This window comes from Myxine glutinosa, chromosome 5 (genome assembly GCF_964187855.1).
Source record: "Myxine glutinosa chromosome 5, kmMyxGlut1.1, whole genome shotgun sequence".
In the NCBI taxonomy this organism is placed as follows: Eukaryota; Metazoa; Chordata; class Myxini; order Myxiniformes; family Myxinidae; genus Myxine; species Myxine glutinosa.
In genome coordinates, this window is record NC_136265.1 from 188,096,008 (window position 1) to 188,109,917 (window position 13,910).

At 46.5% G+C, this 13,910-nt stretch overlaps 1 protein-coding gene across 2 annotated transcripts in view; it reads right to left on the reverse strand.

Moving 5' to 3' along the window:
- The window catches only part of LRP11 (LDL receptor related protein 11), a 43,115-nt gene that overhangs the window by 9,236 nt on the left and 19,969 nt on the right, over positions 1–13,910 (reverse strand). Inside the window, exon 2 of one of the 2 annotated variants that reach the window (XM_068115246.2) lies at positions 5,338–5,397. In XM_068115246.2, the coding sequence (XP_067971347.2) occupies positions 5,338–5,397 (60 nt within the window). Of the gene's footprint in view, positions 1–5,337; positions 5,401–13,910 lie in introns of both variants that reach the window. The other variant, XM_068115245.2, reaches the window with a different exon arrangement.

Here is a 13,910-nt window from a genome sequence, read left to right on the forward strand (position 1 = left end):
AAGCCGTAGCCAGAGGTATTCCTGGCGGTGATGTGGAGAGAGGGCAGTGCAGGGTGAGTGAGAAAGAGAGTTTTTGATAAAGATAGCAACCCCACCTCCAGGGCGAGGCTCAGGTCTATCATACCGGAGGAGGGAGTAACCCGGGAGAGACACGAAGGAATCAGAGACATCATGAAGGAGGAAAGTTTGTGTTAAGCAGATCACGTCTGGTTTGTCAGAAGCAACCTGTATGGAGAGATCAGTTAAGTTTGAACGAAGGCCCCGGATGTTTGAGGTCCATACCGTTAATTAAGAGGAAGGGGGAGCATCGGATACAGAACAGGGGGGAGGAGGGGTAGGGTAAGATGTGGAAGAGGAGGAAGAGGTAGGGAGAGCTATTGAAGGTGTGCCAGAGATTACAGAATAGCTCAGAGAAAGGGAAGGATGGGGCGGACAAGAGGTTTGATGGTGATTGGGTGAGGCACAATGAGGTGTTATTTGAGGAGGGGGAAGAGCGAGGCAGAAGGTTGGGGGAGATGGAGGTGAGAGTTGGAAGGGGGAAGAAGCAGGGAGGACGCTTTGAGGGGGAGGGGTGAGAGGGGGGAAATGGAGAAGAAATGAGGGTGGGAAGATTTGTAGGGGAGGGGTGAGGGGGGAGTTTTTGAGGGGAGGAGTTAGGGGGGAGTTTAGGAGGGAAGGGACAAGGGGAGGGATTTGAAAGGGATGGGAGATGGGGGCGATTTTTTTTTTTTTTAGTTGAGATTTTAAACAAGGCTAGTAGGCTATGGGGTGAAAAGACTGGGAAAAACAGAGAACGAAAGTTATTGGAGCACAATCGACGGACCGCTGAGAAAAAGAAAGCCTCAAGGTAGGACACGGTACAAGGCCTCAAAAGACACGACATGAATTAACACGATTTTCTATGCAGGTATGAAAGATTTACACCGAGAATTTTCCTTGGGACCCACTGTAGGTACACACCATAAAATAAATACAGTTTTGACGAAAATACAAATGGGAACAATTACTTAACTTCGATAGGGTGGAGAGCGTGGACAGCTGCGAAAAAACGTAACCTCGCCGGCAAAACCGGAGGCGGAAGTCCCAATTTTTCTCTTGTTTTCTTTTTTCGGGCAATAAAATTCATTTGGCCTAATTTCCCCGTTTTTAAACCACTTTAAAACTCATCTGTGCTCTGTATAAAAGGAGGTTGTTCTGTGTATACAAAGCAGCCTTGGAAACCCATTGATTAGCTCTTTCACGAGCCTCGATTCAGTATACAAAAAAAAAAAAAAAAAAAAAAAAAAAAGAGACATATAAAAACTCTACAGAAGCGTCTCAGATCTGGAAATGTCAAGACGTGCAAAACTCTTTCCCAGGGGTCACCCCTCCCCAATTTGATGCATGATTTAATTGTTTAGTTGAGGAGGGGTGGAGGGACAATAGACATTCTCTCTATTGTTGGTACAACAAAACAAAAAATTTCATTTCACAAAGTATAAGTATAACGGATATTTCATCCACTCTACACCCAGTGCGATGTGACTTTGTGCAGTTTTTTTTTTCTTCGACAAGTCTGGTCTGGCATTTCACGAACGGTAACTGAACATAACTTGTATATGCGACACGCACAGATGGCTGGTGAGATGGACAACATAACTTGTATATGCGACATGCACAGATGGCTGGTGAGATGGACAACATAACTTGTATATAAAAGCGATTTTTACGGCGTAGCCCATAGGGCAAAGCTGTATAGAACAGTTTTTGTCTGTCCGTATGTATGTATGTATGTATGTATGTATGTATGTACAGTCACGTGAAAAAGTAAGTACACCCCATGTAAAGTTTTGACTTTTTCAACATGTTTCAACATACAACTATTTGATCTTCATTTCAACAATATTGAAAGATAAAGGTGATATGATACAACAAATATCATGAAACATTTACATTTTGTACTCCATTGTATAATGTAAATAAACAAATGTAAATTTCGCATGTGGAAAAAGTAAGTACACCCTTGGCTCTAATAGGTGGTATTGCCCCCTTTGGCAGAAACAACCTCAAGTAGGTGTTTCTTACAACTGTCTACCAGTCTCTGACATCGACTGGGAGAAATTTTTGCCCACTCCTCCATGCAGAATTCTTTCAGCTGTGCGATGTTTGAGGGGTTTCTTGCATGCACAGCTCGTTTCAAATACCCCCACAACATCTCGATGGGATTTAGATCCGGGCTTTGACTTGGCCATTTCAGAACCCTCCATTTCTTTCTTTTCAGCCATTCCTTGGTGGATTTACTGGCATGTTTAGGGTCATTGTCATGTTGCAAGGTTTCACCTTCGGTTGAGCGTCAACTTTCCGACAGATGGCCTCACATTATCCTCAAGCACCCTCTGTTACAATGAAGAATTCATAGTGGATTCTATGATGATGAGCTGCCCAGGCCCTGATGCAGCAAAGCTGCCCCAAACCATAATATTTCCACCACCATGCTTTACAGTTGGTATCAGGTTCTTGTGGTCAAATGCTGTCTTTGGTTTTCGCCAAATATGTCTTCTGGTACTGTGGCCAAATAGCTCTACCGTTGACTCATCTGTCCAGAGCACATTGTTCCAGAAGTGCTGGTCTTTGCCTAGGTGTTCATTGGCAAACTTTAGTCTTGCCCTGATGTTCTTTCTGGACAGCAAAGGTTTCCTCCTGGCACACCTCCCATGTAGATCAAATTTGTGCAGCCTCTTTCTAATGGTGGACTCGTGCACTTTGACATCAACAGTGGCAAGAGCTACCTGCAGGTCCCGTGATGACATTCTGGGGTTCTTAGAGACTTCTTTCAGCATCTTGCGGTCTGCTCTCGGGCTGAACTTGCTGGGGCGGCCTGGCCTGAACAAGTTGGCAGTTGTTTGGAATCGTCTCCACTTGTAGATGATCTTCCAGACAGTCAAATGATTGATTTCAAATTGTTTGGAGATCTTTTTAAATCCCTTCCCAGACTCGTAGGCATCTACAACCTTCTTTCGGAAGGCCTCAGAGAGCTCTTTTGATCTAGGCATGGTGACGCTGCACACTTCAACAACAAAGAGCAAACCAAACCAAATGTCTGAGGTTTAAATAAGACAGGTTCCTCCAAGATCTTCTCTAACGATGTTCTAATCATTTGCACCTGAGCTGGTGCACCTGATTCTCATTTTAGGTATTTGAAGTAGTGATAAATGTAGGGGTGTACTTACTTTTTCCACATGCGAAATTTGCATTTATGTTTATTTAAATTATACAATGGACTACAAAATGTAAATGTTTCATGATATTTGTTATACTAGGGCGTGCCCGTACGTGGGTGCAAAAAAACATGCGTGCAAACAACAACAACAAAAAAAAACTTTGAAACCACGTGGCAGTAACGACCACAGAACCCCCCCCTCTATTTACATGAAATGGTTTGGTCCATTCGCAAAGCCAAAGCGAACGGCTTGCGAGTACGGTAGAACCCCCCCCCCCCCCCTCTATTTACATGAAATGGTTTGGTCCATTCGCAAAGCCAAAGCGAACGGCTTGCGAGTACGGTGACCATACCTTGGGAACCACTTGTCCGATTAATTTCAAACCTTGAAAAGGCACATCCTCGGGTCCCCAGCAATATACCTGGCAAGTTTCAAGTATATCGGACCCGTGGTTGTCGAGAAACAGCGGTCACAGACAAACACACAGACATACACACACACATACACACAGAGATTACTGGAATTATAGATAGATTATATCCCCTTTATCTATCAATATTGTTGAAATGAAGATCAAATAGCTGTATGTTGAAATATATTGAAAAAGTCAAAACTTTACATGGGGTGTACTTACTTTTTCACGTGACTGTATGTATGTCTGTATGAATGTATGTATGAATGTATGTATGAATGTATGTATGAATGTATGTATGAATGTATGTATGAATGTATGTATGTATGAATGTATGTATGTATGAATGAATGTATGTATGTATGAATGAATGTATGTATGAATGTATGTATGTAGGTCCCCTCAAATGTACACCAATCAGAGCTGAAGATCTGGTCACATGACAATGGTGATGTGATGTCATTACAGCGGTACGACGGCTGACTGCACACACTGTCATTTTGATTCCTATGCCGTTCAGGCTGGACATATCGTTGAACCTGTCATGTATCACAATCTGCATGCTCTACCTTTACGTTTTTCATTCAGTGTGAAACACATGAAGTAAAACACGTGAAAATAAGGATCTTTTATAAAACTCAATTGTTATCGTGGCTGTGGTTGTTGGTGTTGTTGTTTGTAGCCTCCTTCTGTGTAGTTTTATATATTTTTATATTGCTTCGCAAAATATCACGATTGTATATTTAATTTCCTAAAGGGTTTCTACTGTCATGGAATAATAAATGTTTCCGTTCAAACTGCTGTGTGAATCTGAACCATACATTATCGCTTCTTCCTCTTTTTAAAACTCGCAAAGAGGCTTTTATAACTGGCAAATTCGTGATTAAACAAACGATTTTTTACGGCGTAGATGTTTGGTTCCTGTGTTTTCAGTGTTTGTCTCTCCGCATGTATGTATGTCCATCAAATATTTATCCTACATATTGCGGGAGTTTTATAGCCGACAATTACCTTTCTAAAAGGTAGAATGTAATGCCATTTGGCTTTGCCAGTTACGTTTCGTTCAACACACTTTAGGGAACGTTCATATATTACGTCATATATCTGGTTGGGGCAAATTATCACACTTGATGATTGGGGGGGAACTGAAATTATGACAACAGGGTGATGATATATTAAGGGGGGGGGCGGGAGGGGGATGCATGCCCCCCAGATCATTTCGAATTAAACTTTGATTCAGGGCTCTTCAAACATTGAAGCATTTCTTATGACTGCCTCCAATCACCCTAAGCCTGGTGTTGGCTTCACGGTTATGGTGGAGGGCTTGGGATCTTAGGGGCCTCAGTTTGAATCCCGGTCAGCTGTTGAATTAACACCAGGTCCTCTTTCTCAAGGAGGTTGATGGCACGATTTGCACTCCAGCCGCCGTAAAACACCTCATTCCGTAACACACAGTTGTGTGTGTCGGGATGGTGCTGAGGTCCCCAACTCCTAGCCCCCAACCCAACTCCTAGCAAAATTGGGATGGCGTGCACGTCTGTAGAGGCCCAGCCAAGCACTAGACGTAATGCTGCAATGAGGTCCCAGATGTAACGCCTTGATGATATCCCAGCAAAAAGAGCGTGACAGACAGGGAGACGGATGGAGAAATCCGGCGACTTTAATTTCACCGACATAAACTGCTTGAGGCATTAAAAAAACATTTATATCAGAATGAAAACTTACCTGCTTCAGGGAGCAAATGTCCACCAACCATTTCCTTTAACACATGAGTGTGCGTCTCTGCTGCTAGGGGATGAGAGCGAGGGGTGGAGAGGTGGGGCAAATGCTCACAAGTGGCAGATAATGCATCAGGTTGCTCTGCATACATTACAATTCAGAGAACTAGTGAGGAATAACATCAAATATACAGTCCATAAGTATTGGAACAGTGAAGTCAAATTTGTTATTAATTTACGATATACTCAATACATTTGGTTTTGAGATCAAAAGATGAATATGAGGCAAGAAAGAGTACATAAGGTATTTCTTTCTATACATACAGGGTGAGCCAGAAATATGGTCATTTTTGAAATTCGTCTGAAGAAAATAAAAAATTGTATTTCAAAATAAATTCATTCATGAATTCAATATTGAAGAACACTGTATATGTTTTACCATTGTAGAGCAATAGCACTTTTTATGTGCAGTCCCTCTATTTTAGAAGATTGGTGTGCAGATGAGCTTGATGGAGAGTCTCATTGGTGAAATGCTGGCTGAGATAGCCTGGACATTTCATGCGGATGAGAGAAGAGAGAATGGCAAATAGAGCGCGGATAGGTTGAGGGAACAAGGTAGGAGGAAAAGAGGTTGAGGGAACAAGGTAGGAGGAAAGGAGGAAGACCACGGTTGAGATGGGAGAATTGTGTGAAGAGGGATATCAGTAAGGTCTGGGTGGTTGGAGAGTGGAGAGGGCTGAGGACGGAGGTGAGTGGAGGAGCATTGTGGTCAAGGCAGGGCAGGAGCTTTGTGCTATCAGACCTCACCCCTTATAAATGGAAATGGAGAAGAACAAGACAAGGAGCACGCATTTCACTTGCTGAAGTGGAGACTAAAGTCAGAAACCCCCAAAACAAACAACAACTTAAAATGGCTGCAGTAAACACTTGGCAACGCATCTCAAAAGCAGATAAGAGTTTGGTGATGTCAATGGGTCACAGGCTCGATGCATTTATTTCATGCAGGGGATATTTAACCAAATACGAACTATTTTCTACTTTTATTTACTTTAAGTTAATCTGTTCAAATACTTGTGCTCACCTAAAATGGGTACAGTGAGCTCTGAGGGGTCTACAATGGGTACAATATGAGGGGGGGGGGGGGGGGGGGGGAGGGGGGTCTGAACATAAAAAAGTGCTATTGTTCTACGATGGTAAAATATATATATACATAGAAATACCAAGAAGCAAAAGTTGGCTGACCTTCTGTACTCTTGCCTCATAATCATCTTTTGATCTCAAACACAAATTTCGTGATTATATAGCAATAATAACAAATTTGACTTCACTGTTCCAATACTTATGGAGGGCACTGTATGTATACACTAGTGTAAAGCCAGACAAAATGATGGGACTAAGAGCATCCCCTCCCCCCACTCCCCTCTGCCCCCCATCAATCACCACCAACACAGCACAGTTAAAGAATACAACTCAGGCTTGTGGATTTAATTTTGTTTCAAAGAAAAGTATGACTATTGTAGAAATATATTTATCAAAGTGATAACGGAATTTCAAATAGCTGAGTAAAATTACTCATCCGTATATATTTCTACTGCAAATAAAATTTATGAACGTCTCACCTCGAGCGTTATAGTTGTGAAAACACCAATAAAGGTCATGCAATCAACCCAAATTCAAGTGTGTGTAGTAAAGGTTTTGGACGAGATAAATTCACCTTTCCAAAATGGAAACAAAATGGTGAATGGCACCAATACTGATATTATGTGTGCTCCCTTTCAGTTACATTTTGTAGTCCATTGTATAATGTAAATAAACAAATGTAAATTTCGCATGTGGAAAAAGTAAGTACACCCTTGGCTCTAATAGGTGGTATTGCCCCCTTTGGCAGAAACAACCTCAAGTAGGCGTTTCTTATAACTGTCTACCAGTCTCTGACATCGACTGGGAGAAATTTTTGCCCACTCCTCCATGCAGAATTATTTCAGCTGTGCGATGTTTGAGGGGTTTCTTGCATGCACAGCTCGTTTGAAATCCCCCACAACATCTCGAATTGTATTGCATGCACAACATCCCTTCTATTGATTGGCCTCGCATGGTACGACTAGAACCGCTCGAATCGGGTTCCATAAAAGTAACGGCACGAGTCACGTGATACGCATACCGCTCGGGCATACTCGATTAAGCGTGGCTTATGCGAGGTTCGGTCCCGCTTTCGTGGCAGCGTAAGACAAATGTGCTGTCACTTTCGTGAACGTGACGCCATTTCCTCCATGACAGATAAATAAGTACAATAGGGTATAATATTGTTGCGGATATGGGATTTGGCCTCCATCCATATCCGCTTGTAAATATTCCCCTATTTCCCCAATACTCCCCAACTATCCCCAATCCCCCATTCCCTAGTCCCATTGTCTGTAAACAACACTCTGTAGCCCCGACCTTCCCCTTTTTCCCCCATTAAATGTCGTGCCCAGGTTCACCGCATCTCACGTAGACAACTATAGGACATCTTGCTAGTTATTCTTAGTCTATGTCAGTTAAGGACTCGTTTCCATTAATGATGACTCTTCGTTGCACCAGAATGTGATTGTATGGCACCAGTAGTAAGTTTAGGACCTCCCAATACCTCCCCACAATCTCATCTCCGCATCCTCCCATCATCTCATGAAACAACAACAACAACTACAACAACAGCGGGGGCGGCGCGGCGGCGGCGCGGGGAGTGGGCGTCCTCACTCCGGCTTGGTTAGCCGCCATTGCCCATGTGCTCCGACGGGGTTACCACGAAGGGGCTGACTGTCAGCTCCTCGTCAAGGGCGGAGCCCGGTAACCCCCCGCACCCAATAAGAAGCGGCGGGCCGATTCCATCTGGGGCGGAGCTAACGAGCCGAGGGCGTGTCACTCCCCGCTGGATATACGCAGCCACTTACCGGAGGTGACGTCAGATGCGCCCCCAGCTTGGAGAGAGAAGTCGCCACCTCCAAGCGCTGGATACCTCCCGCCTCTTTGGACCGGACCGAGTCGATTCTGCCCCTGAGCCAAGGTGCACCTTGAGCCATCGACTGCCTGCCCCTCCTTGCCATCAATCCCTGTGTGAGTCAGTCTTGTCCCGTTTGTCTGTGGTCTGTCGGGAATAAGATAAGACCGTGTCTAAGTGCCCACCTTTCTGTGCTGTACCTCTTGTCCGTGTAATCTAAACATTCTGCAAACCCATATTATAACCTCCTCCGGAGGTCTTGAGAACTGTACCCCTGGTGTCGTGTCATTTAACCCAGCCGTTGTGTCCTTTCCTTCATTGATCTAGCGTAGCGCGATTCGGCCAACGTTCGAGTGTAATCGGGTAACTTGTGCGAACACGGCGGCCATTCCGCTCGGCCCACCATAACATCAAAGTCGTGTCCGTAACAATATATATTGTTGTGGTTTTGGAATAAAGGATAATTCCCCTCGTAGGTAGACGCATCACAACATGAAGCCTCGCGATAGTTCAGTTATTTCTTAGTGAATGTAAGCGTAGTCCTTTCCTGTGTTAGTTTTGCGTTGAGCAGGTCCGTGAGTAGGGCGGTCTTTTGGCGCTAGCATGCCACGTGGCAGGCCTGAACAAGTCTGGCGAGCCCGAAGGGAGGCGCTGCAGGAAGGAGTGGCCGGTAAGCAACGAGCCGCCAATCAGGGCTCGAGGGGAGTGGCTAACCACGGCAATGGAGGCGGAGCCTGGAACATTCAGGTAGGGCCGGGGCGGAGCCATAAAAACCCTGCCCCGGGTACCCCCGCCTCAGAACGCACGGAGATGAGTCGGAGCCCCTGTGAGAGTGAGTTGGAGTTCGGGTTGAGGCATTGATCGAGTCAGAGAGAGAGAACACGCAAGAGAACGAGTCGATTGCATTGCTGGTTATCGAGATTGTATATGAACTTGCCCCGTGCCCCGTGCCCTGCGCTGTATTAATCGCGCGCTCGAGAAGACAACCCGTGCCGGGCCACAGACGCGCGATCTCCTCCTGCCTGCCTTCTCCTGCATACGTGCCCTGACTGCCAGAGAGCCACGCCGGGCGAGCTGCCCCAGAGCGACCGACGGCAAAGCGCGTTTGGCGCGCGAACATTCTTCCTCCATCTCCCCGTGTGCGTGAGTGAGCCCTGTGTCTGGGCATAAGTTAAATTGGTTAAGCTTCTGCTCTGTGTCCCCTTTCCTTCATCCTGATTATTGTACATTGTAAATAAATTGTGTTATTCCTCTTATTTGACCGTTCCCGTCCCTTCTATTGATTGGCCTCGCATGGTACGACTAGAACCGCTCGAATCGGGTTCCATAAAAGTAACGGCACGAGTCACGTGATACGCATACCGCTCGGGCGTACTCGATTAAGCGTGGCTTATGCGAGGTTCGGTCCCCGCTTTCGTGGCAGCGTGGGTTAAAGGTACATGCGCCGTCGACCCGATACCCTTTTTCACGCTTGCTCCGGAAGAGGTGATTCGGCCTCGTGGACACGAAGACCCAGGGGGAAAAAAAAGGGGTTTAATCCCCCCTTTGTAACGGGAATGGGCTTCGGGAGATCCGCAACAATATATATATATTGTCGTGTGGCCGCCTTTGATGAAAATCAGGCAGTCACGGACGCCAATCGCGAAGGCCTTAGCTCTCGAGGCGAAAACTCAATGGCGGACTCAAAGACAAAGCTATACAAAATTTTGCGCGGGGTGGAGGGGCGGCGCAAGACCCCTGCAGTCTTACCTGTTCTCGGGGCATTTCCAATGCCGCTGCAAATTAAATAAATCACACGGAAAACTGCGTTCAAGTATATACAGAAAATAATACAAGGATTTATTTTACAATGAATAGCGGGACAGGAAAATAACGCGCCGGTAAATAAATGGCCTAATTGGGATGTCCCCACTCACAGATTTCGGATACAGGACAAAGGAATTGAATCGATAAAAGAAACGTTCGTTATGTATTTGTGAAATGTGGTGCGTGCTTAACTGCTTATCTGTCTGTAGCCTGCAGTCAAGGAATCGTCGGCGCCAAGCGCGCAAGCCCGCCGCGGCTTCGATGTCAGCGGGAAACAGGCCTCGATGCGCGCCTCTTCGCGCACCATCAGGCCTCACCGAGCGCCTCGCTGCAAGCCCCACTCAAAGCTCCTCGTTGGCCGCACATGAGGTCCGTTTCCCGCACAGCACCGAGCCTCGCTCCAAGCTCCGAGCACCCCAGCACCGCTCCAAGCACCATGAAGATGACGAATCAACGACCACCATTCAGGAACGCAGGGAAGAGCGCAAATCAACCCAGGCAAGAGTCCAGCACAGAGCAGAGAGCAAGCTTCAAGCATGAGGAGGAGAGAGAGAGAGAAAAATGTCGTCCAGCGAGTCCTTTTGTCACCTGGCGTGTGACGTCAATCTGGCGCGTTCCCAATCAGAGACTTGTATCTTAGTCTTCCAGAACGTTCTCCCCGTGCTGGTGTCCTCCCATTGGCCAAGTGCTTCCCGCCCACCATGTCACGCCACCCTCGTGGCCAACCACAGGTCCTTCCCTTCCCTCCAATCAACAACCTCCTTCTAAGTCGTGGCTTGGTGCCTTCCGCGCTGATTGGCTGAAGGTTCGCGCCTTCCGCTCCAAACAATCACACGATCCCTGGGCGTGGTTATAGCCTGCTACGATGTCCGTTGCCCATGGTGGCGTTGTACGCGGCCGATGCCTGCTTTTTTTTCCGGTCAGTCATTTAATTACTGTTGTGTACTAAGGACCTATCTAAGTGTTTATATGAGTGCGTTGCCATAATGGACACAGGTTTGGCGACAGAGGGAACGACAAACGAAGGAATTTTACCCATAATCCCTGTACGACTTAGCACACCCCGCCCCCTCATGGCGGGGACACCAATACAGCTTATACCGACATCCGACTACACAGAAATTACATATAGATTCCCTATCACGACAGTCGAGTTACCTACCTATACATATCTAACTATATATATATCTAACTATATACTGTATATATATATATCTAACTATATATATATATCTAACTATATATATATATATATATCTAACTATATATATCTATATATCTATATCTCCTCCTTCTGCTCAATACCCGCTCCACCCCATCATGCATCTCTGCCATCAAATCAAATGGACTCCTCCGACGACCCAGGTACATTCACCGTGGCTCCGGTCGCAAGTTTGTTTATTTGCAATCAGGTCACTCCATCCCCGTCCTCTGGTCGGCTCAGCGCACTCTCACTCTTCGTCCCAGCGCACCTGGTCACAGCAACCCACACGATCGCACCTCTTGCCTACGAACCCTGGCTAAATCACCTGAATTCATCCCTGCTGTTCAAAACAACATCAAGCTCACCCTGTTCAACACCCGGTCCCTCAACAATAAATGCCTCATCCTGAACGAATACATCCTGGATAACAAACTGGACTTTCTCTGTCTCACCGAAACCTGGCAACAACCTCTGGACTACTACACACTCAACCTCACCACACCCAATGGATATTCCTACGTCAATAAACCACGCTCGGAGGGCCGAGGTGGTGGAATTGCCGTTATCCACCGTCAAGACATCAAGACCAACCTCATCTCCATCTCATCTGCTCCATCATTTGAACACCTGGCTTTAAAACTCTCTGGTCACACGCAGTCAGTCATGGCTGTCGTCTACCGCCCTCCCAAACCACACCCATCATTCCTGTCTGACTTCTCCTACTTTCTGACCCAGCTATGTTCCCTCTCCCCCTCAATCCTCCTCCTTGGTGATTTCAATATCCACATGGACTCCACTGACTCCACAATAACCACTGACTTCACTGATTTACTCACCTGCTTTAACCTCACTCAACATGTCGACTTTCCTACCCATATCCGTGGTCACATTTTGGACCTTGTCTGCTCCACTGGATTAAATTTGCACCATCTCTATGGCTCCGACCTCACCCTCTCTGACCACTTAGCCATCACTCTGACCATCAACATCCCCGCCCCAACACCAAGGCATTATCGCACAATCAACTTCCGTAAGCTAAACGCTCTTTCACCTACCTCATTCTCATCCACCCTCTCTGAAAAAATGTCCACTTCTCCCTTCATTGACCTCCACACCCCTTCCGACCTCACTGACTACTACAACCACACTCTCTCCTCCTGCCTTGACCAGCTTGCGCCTGTAAAAACCAAAACAGTTTCTTTCACCCATTCTGCTCCCTGGTTTACCCCTGAACTCCACCTGATGAAAACTCGTGCTCGCCAACTTGAAAGACTCCGCAATAAAACGGGTCTCACAGTTCACTCCCAAGCCTACAAGGACCACATACAACACTACAAAGATGCCCTCTCCCGCGCCCGCTCTGCCTACTACTCTCAAATTATCCACTCTGGCTCCGGAAACCCAAAAGCACTCTTCTCGATAATAAACAAACTCCTCCGCCCCCTGAACACCACCACCCAGTCATTCACAGTAGACAACTGCATCTCCTTCCTCTCTTTCTTCCAACGCAAAATTGACAACATCTACAACAGCTTGACCACCGCCGCACCCGCTCCCCCTCCAACCACCTGCCCCCCCTTGTCCTGCCATCCCCTGTCTCGGTTCTCCCCAATCTCTCCTACTGACCTCTCTGAACTCCTCATAGGAATGAAAACTGCCACCTGCACTCTTGACCCCATCCCCTCCAGCTTTGTCAAAGCCTCCCTCCCTGCTCTCTCTCCACTTATCATTGCAACAATAAACTCCTCCCTGTCTACAGGCATCGTCCCACCTTCCCTCAAAATTGCTGCTGTTACCCCCATTCTAAAAAAACCTGGTCTAAACCCTGACACCCTAAACAACTTCAGACCCATCTCCAACCTACCCTTTCTGTCAAAAGTTTTGGAACGCGCTGTAGCCACTCAACTCAAACATCATCTCTCTGCCAATAACTTGTATGAAACATTCCAATCCGGATTCCGCTCCAACCACAGTACTGAAACTGCTCTCCTCAAAATCACCAACGACCTTCTCCTCTCCTCTGACGCTGGCAACCTCAACATTCTCGTCCTCCTCGACCTCAGCGCTGCCTTTGACACCATCGATCACACTATCCTCCTCACCCGACTTGAATCCACCTTTAACGTCACCGGCACTGCCCTCTCTTGGATTAAATCATACCTCTCTGACAGATGCCAGTTCATCTCCATCAATAACTGCAAATCCCCCACTGCTCCCCTCCCCCAAGGTGTCCCCCAAGGTTCAGTTCTTGGCCCCCTCCTCTTCATCCTTTACCTGTCCCCGCTCGGTCACTTAATCCGCCGTCATGGTCTCCAATTCCACTGCTTCGCCGATGACATCCAGCTTTTCATCTCCACCAAGTCCGTCTCCACCGACACCCACTCTATCCTGACAAACTGCATCACTGAAATAAAATCCTGGCTTCAAATCAACTTCCTCAAGCTTAACTGTGATAAATCTGAAATAATCATCATTGGCCCAAAAACGCTCACAAAATCCACCCATAACTTTGCCCTCAACATCGACGGTATCCCAGTATCCACCTCCCCTCACATCCGGAATCTTGGCGTCATCTTTGACCAAACCCTTTCCT